This window comes from Scyliorhinus canicula, chromosome 7, assembly GCF_902713615.1.
Source record: "Scyliorhinus canicula chromosome 7, sScyCan1.1, whole genome shotgun sequence".
In the NCBI taxonomy this organism is placed as follows: Eukaryota; Metazoa; Chordata; class Chondrichthyes; order Carcharhiniformes; family Scyliorhinidae; genus Scyliorhinus; species Scyliorhinus canicula.
Window position 1 is genome coordinate 37,337,413 of NC_052152.1, and position 6,547 is coordinate 37,343,959.

The 6,547-nt window shown below is 42.6% G+C and overlaps 1 protein-coding gene across 1 annotated transcript in view; it reads right to left on the minus strand.

The window, feature by feature from the left end:
* The window catches only part of LOC119968873 (target of Nesh-SH3-like), a 371,610-nt gene extending 365,773 nt beyond the window's left edge, over positions 1–5,837 (minus strand). The window contains exon 1 of the mRNA XM_038801796.1: positions 5,585–5,837. Coding sequence (XP_038657724.1) covers positions 5,585–5,663 — 79 coding nt within the window. The 5' untranslated portion in view covers positions 5,664–5,837. The remainder of the gene's footprint in view (positions 1–5,584) is intronic.
* Between the last annotated feature and the right edge of the window lie 710 nt (positions 5,838–6,547).

Consider the following 6,547-nt stretch of genomic DNA (forward strand, 5'->3'; position numbering starts at 1 on the left):
GCTGCCAGGTCTGCTAAGTAATTTTGAGCATTTTCTGTTTTTAGTTCCGTAATCAGTTGAATATCACGTCCTCAGAAGAGGAAGATAAGAACATTACAATTAATCAAGGAACTTTGATAATAGTGTGAACCGCAAAGTAACGCTTAAATTGGAATTGAACGTCAGCAGCATCTAGAGATGGAATTGGTCTTTAAGTTTCCTCAATGCCTGTTATTTGATATAATATAGCATAACATGCTGCATTTTAGGAAGTGGTATCTTTCGGATGAGACATTAATGCGTTTGCCTTTCAGATAGGCAAGAACGATTTTGCAAATGTGTAACGTTATACAATATAATTGTAGAAAAGTATGCACTGTCTGTACATATGGAGATTTCCTTAACAAAAGAGAATTATGGCAGTTATTCTCCAGCCTGAAAAGACCCTGATCAGCACTCATGCTGGTCTTTCCACCATGTGACAGAATGTTTGGGAACCATCATTGAGGGAGAGACATCATTTCTCCCACAGGTATATGAATCCTAGTAGAACTTCAGAAACAGCTAATAATATTTCTGTAGCATTGCATGTCGCCATTCAAAATTAACTTTTACTTGGCCTGTTCATTCTCACATGATTTTTCAAATATTTAAAAATAGTCATCCAGTGTGTATTATGTGACGATTATTCAAGGTAAGGAATCATTTTTGCTGTGAATTCTCTTTGCCATGGCAAGACTTCACTTCATTATCGCTATTGCGGATCACTTAGGCGTTAATAGTTTATTGCATGGAGTAAGTGATCAGCTTAGCATGAAATTGTAAATTCTCAACAATAACTTGATGAGTAATTAAAAGAATCTAAAGGAAAATGCTGTCAAATATGTTCTCCACAGGCCACATGTGGATATCTGGGATTTTGTTATTCATCTGGAGTTTAGAAGTCTGAGAAGGGATCTGATCAAGGTGTATGAAATACGAAGAGGGATTGATAAAGTAAACATAGACCAAATGTTTTCCCTTATGGGGCAATCTAGAATGAGAGGACACAGATATTGGCAGCACGGTAGCACAGTGGTTTGCACAGATGCGTCACAGCTCCAGGGTCCCAGATTCGATTCCCGGCTTGGGTCACTGTCTGTGCGGAGTTTGCAGGTTCTCCCCGCGTGTGCGTGGGTTTCCTCTGGGTGCTCCGGTTTCCTCCCACGGTCCAACAATGTGCAGGTTAGGTGCATTGGCCATGCTTAATTGCCCTTGGGTTAGGTGGGATTACTGGGTGACGGGGATGGGGTGGAGGTGTGGGCTTAATTGGGTGCTCTTTCCGAGGGCCAGCGCAGATTCGATGAGCCGATTGGCCTCCTTCTGCCCTGTAAATTCTATGATTCTATGGGTTAAAGGGTTATGGGGAATAGGCAGGGAGGTGGATTTGAGACCAGAAAGAGATCAGCCATCATCTGGTTGAATGGGGAGCAGACTCGAAGGGCTGAATTGCCTACTTCTGCTCCTCATACATATGTAGCAATCTTCAGGATATAATTGTCACTGACAAGGCTGCCATTTATTACCTCTCCCCCCCCCCCCCCCCCCCCCCCCCCCAATTACCCATGAAAATATGGTGATGAGCTGGATTTTTGAATAAAGGTAAATAACTTGCTGGGCCATTTCATAGGACAGCCAAGAGTCAACCACATTGCTGTGGACCTGAGGGTTGGTCTCATGTGGTCCAGACCAATTAAAGTTGACAGATTTCCTTCACTAAAGGACATTAGTCAACCAAATGGATTTTTATAACCATCTGGTAGTTGCATGTTTTTTTTTTTTTAATTTAGATTACCCAATTATTTTTTCCAATTAAGGGGCAATTTAGCGTGGCCAATCCACCTACTCTGCACAGTTTTGGGTTGTGGGGGCGAAACCCACGCAGACACGGGGAGAATGTGCAAACTCCACACGGACAGTGACCCAGAGCCGGGATCGAACCTGGGACCTCAGCGCCGTGAGACGGTTGTGCTAACCACTAGGCCACCGTGCTGCCCTGGTAGTTGCATGTTAACCATTATTAATACTAGATTTTCTTAAAATTCCAGATTTATTTAATTAATTGTATTTCAGTTCTTCTGCTGCCATGATGGAATTGAACTCATCTCAAGACTTCGAGATTACTAGTTCATTGGCATAACCATTATGCCACTGTGGTGAATCACAGTAGCGTAATTCACACTGTATTACACATGTTGTACTATGTCTCTGTAAGCTCGGCACACGAGCAGTTGCGCTGCTCTGCCACTAGGGGGAGATGCACTGGGAGTGTACGGGAGTTTGTACTGGGCTCCACCCTTGGCTTCACCCACGGCTCCTCCCCCTAACCGGAAGTATAAAGGTTGATGCTGAGAGCCTGCCTGCCAGTTCATCTGGAGTTCATCTTGTCACAGGCAGGCTCTGTTGTAAGACGATTAAAACCACTGTTCACTTCTAACCACGTGTCGCGTGAATTGATGGTTTCATCAGCTACCATACCCTATGTAATCCCAATGTGGCCAATTCCATTTCTAATTATTGGATAATTAGCCCTGTCATTTGGCACACGAACTGAACACTCATGCCCGCACAGAACATGCAATAGTATTTTAACTTTTCTGCATGTTTTATGGTAAAATGGTAAAACAAAGAGAAGAGTGTGTGAATGTTTTTTTGTTCCTAGTGAGTGCTTTATTTCCTTGAGCATTGAATGGTGCCAGGTATTTGTTAAGTAAATAGACACATGTCAGATACTTTTACCTGCTGGTTCTGAACTGAGAGAACTTCAATTTTTTTCCAAAGATTACTGCACATTGCTAAAACAGAATTGGCGTATCCGCGCTTTGCGGCTAGTCAGCACTTTCTCTTGAACAACACAGCAGTAGAGTAAATCAATCAACGCTGCAATCCCTGCAGGGAGCCACATTCTAAGGGAGTGTAACTTGAAGCAAAGCCACAGAATTGTAAACCAATTCTCTGACCTGTGCTCGTTCTAGCACGGCTCCCTGCTGCGAGTGCAGGGATGATGAATTTGTCAAAAAAAAAGGGAAACACTGCAGCTGATGGCATTCTGAAACAAAAACAGATAATGCCAGTAAAGCTCAGTAATTCAGGCAGCAATGATATAGAAAGGAAAAACGTTAAACATTTCAGGCCTGCCCCTATGTTGGAACTGGAAAACATTCAGTTCTGATAACTGTATGAAATGGGAACATGCTTCGTTTCTTCACAGCATTTAGTATACAGAGGGGAAAAGGTAGATATTTTATGAATCTGGCAAGTTGTTGCATGAATCAAAGAGAATCTATATATAAATACAAGAATAAAACTTTGATAATTGAAAAATGTATGATTATAAACAGAAGGCTATTATTTACAGTTGCAAAGAAGGGAGTTGGTTGGATGGTATGTCTCTTAACTGCATTGGTTGTAACAGAACATTACAGCAATGAATTGGGCATTCATCCCACAGCACTGCTAGTGCCAGGATGGCAAAATAGCAATTTTTAGTGCAACTGTTTAAAAGAAATAGAAGCAGGAGCTACCAATATAATTTAGGTGTTATTGTTATTTACAATGTCACCATAGTCCCATAGGCTGCTCTCCCCTTTGAGGGATTTAATCTGAGGGTCACCACACCTCAGACGAGGGGCAAGGTTGAGAAGGCGTGGCCTTCACGGATAACCTCAACCGGTACAAGAATTGATCCCACGCTGTTGACATCGCTCCGCATTACAACCCAGACATCCAGCCAACCGAGCTAACTGACCGTTGATTGTTACTTATAGGTGTTACTGATAACTATGGCAACAGGAAGGTGTGACAAACAGGATCCACAAAATGACATTTTTGCAAGCAGGTGTATATTTGGTCCCTTCAATTATCAGCCAAAGTGCATTGGATGAAACTACCCCATCCCCAATGCATTTGATTTTCAGCATGCCCATCATCTTACAGAGATGACAGGATACCAACGCCAAGGAATGCAAATAAAATGCAGTTTAAATAGAGCAGAATTTGGGATCTGAAGTTAATGTCTGTATATTAACAAGTCCCATGCAGACTGGGTGCAGAAAGATTTGGCACGTCCCTTTCACATCTGAATGCAGCCCAGACTGAATGGGATGAAAATTTAATTTCCCTGTTGGTTGCAGAGTCCATGAATCAAGCCCAATTTTGGCAGTCTATAACTCATGGCATATGCCCACAATACAATACTGCCCATGATTTGGCAACAGTTAGCACCAAATTGTTAATCTTGCTCAAAGACTCCACAATGATTTAAACTGATGCAGTATTTTAGTCCATCTCTACATCATGTTATACCTGAGGGAGGAGTGTTGATGTTGAGCATGAGATTTCAGCAATGGAAAAGGAGACGGATTTCACATAACTGCTGTGCTTCAAGTCCAGAAGCATTCCGTCCAGTGCACCACCTCCAAGTGAAAAGTAGAACTCTAAATTGAGCAATCCCTGATATTTGATTAAGTTATCAGACTTTAATAATTTGCCTTTAGTTTTACAACAATCCGGAATTCAATAGGATCCCACCATGTAATCAGTTTGAATGCTAATCCCATATTTTTCAGGATCCAAGCATTCTGAATTTCTTCAAATAAAGTTGAAGCAGATGGGATGCAATGAGGAAGGTGTATAACTAATCATCTCTAACAATTATGCTCCTGGACAATGCAAACTGGAAGTAAAATATAATTATCACAACCTCACCTTAAAATTACCCCGATGTGGAGATGCCGGCGTTGGACTGGGGTGGGCACAGAAAGGAGTCTTACACCAGGTTAAAGTCCAACAGGTTTCTTTCGAATCACTAGCTGTTGGAGCGCAGCTTCTTCATCAGGTGACTCAAAGCAGGTGATTCAAAACAAACCTGTTGGACTTGAACCTGGTGTTGTAAGACATCTTACTAAATTACCCCGTGCAGGGGTTGCAATTTAAGGTATTAACTTTAATTTGTGAAACATATTTTAAAATAAGCTTAAAGTGCTGGTAAGTGTTTGAACAGTTTTTCAAGAACAGGATGCTGAATATTTTTCCAGGTATTAAAATACATACAATGCCGGTCTCCCCCCCCCCCCCCCCCCCACCACCACCACCACCCACCATCAATTGTTTAGCAAGTGAGCCACACAAGATTGGCAAGATCCCAGTTTGAATTCACATCAAACTCTGTGTTTAGTTGATCTCCAACTGTAACAATTGTAGGGGAAACCAATTAGCTCAATAGCATCCTGGATTACAGAGGTAAAAAATCAACTGGGGTTCATCCGTCTGATTCCATTGGCCTATACGATGGAAATGTTTATGCTGGAGGGGGTAGCAAAGTCCAGTGAGGACAAAACGGTGCAAAAATGATGTCTCTGGCAGGCAAGTCATCTGCCAATATTTAGTATCAAGCTTAATTCTGGCACTGCACCCCACCAAAGTTGCAGAAAGGGAGAGACAATTAAAGTGAGAAAAAATAAACAAATTGAACATTGGCATTAATTTTCGCGGGGTGGGGTTGGGGGTAAAAAGGTATTTTTTTTTTTACCAATTCAAGTTTACACCAATGCACTGGAATGCTTACCTCTTGGGAAAATCCTTGCATTATCCACCAAGGTTAAAACAATCCCACCGAAGATAACGAAAAGAAATTTGACAGACATCTCGCGGCGGAGGAGCCTGATTAAGTTGAAGCTTTCTTTTAGAGATCTGGGTCAGCAATGAGACTGAAACTTAAAAGTGAGGCACCATCGAGTGGTGGGAGGAGAGCCCAGCGTCACACACACACACACACACACAGCGGCGCATAGGAACTGGCACCCTTTCCAAACTCCTCAAGAGTTGGTGTTGCCAACCCCCCCTGCTGTAATAGGTTTTGATAACCCCGGCTGGGCTGACCGAGAGAGAATCATTCGCTTTGAAGTCCAGCAAAATCGATTGAAATCTTTCGCTGGGACAAAATAAAACTCCTCCTCGGAGCAGCCCAGAAACTCTCCCTTCCACCTCCACTGGAATTAGGTTTGATCTTTATTGAGCCAAAAGTAAAGGAATTGTTTTTGAATTGCCCAGTGGTGATATGACCATTGATTCTGGGTTACACAATCGCTGCCCTCCCATGACACTTTGAGAAGGAGTGAGAATTTGATGTCAGTGTGCAATTTCTTGTCATGTTTATTATTCAGCCGAAACCCCTCCATGGTTTTAACTGTTTGGCTGCCGTTGTTAGCTTGGGAGACAATTTTTATTCAGCTGTGCAGCAGCTGCGGGCCATCTCTTCAGTGATCGAGTTGTTAAAAATTCATTTGAATCAAATGTGGTTTTTTTGGGGTGGGTTGGGGGCGGAATCCAACTTGTTGCAAATTTGAATGAGATTCATTCGCGTTGCTTCCACCTGGCCTGAATCTGATACATTCCGAGAAATTGCCCATGCATGATATTAGCCACCCCACTTTGCCCACGATTTGCAGTTCGGAGCTTTAACTGACAGCACATGGGCGGGATTCTCCGTTAGTCTACGGGAAATTGGGAAAGGCGATTGGGGGGAGAA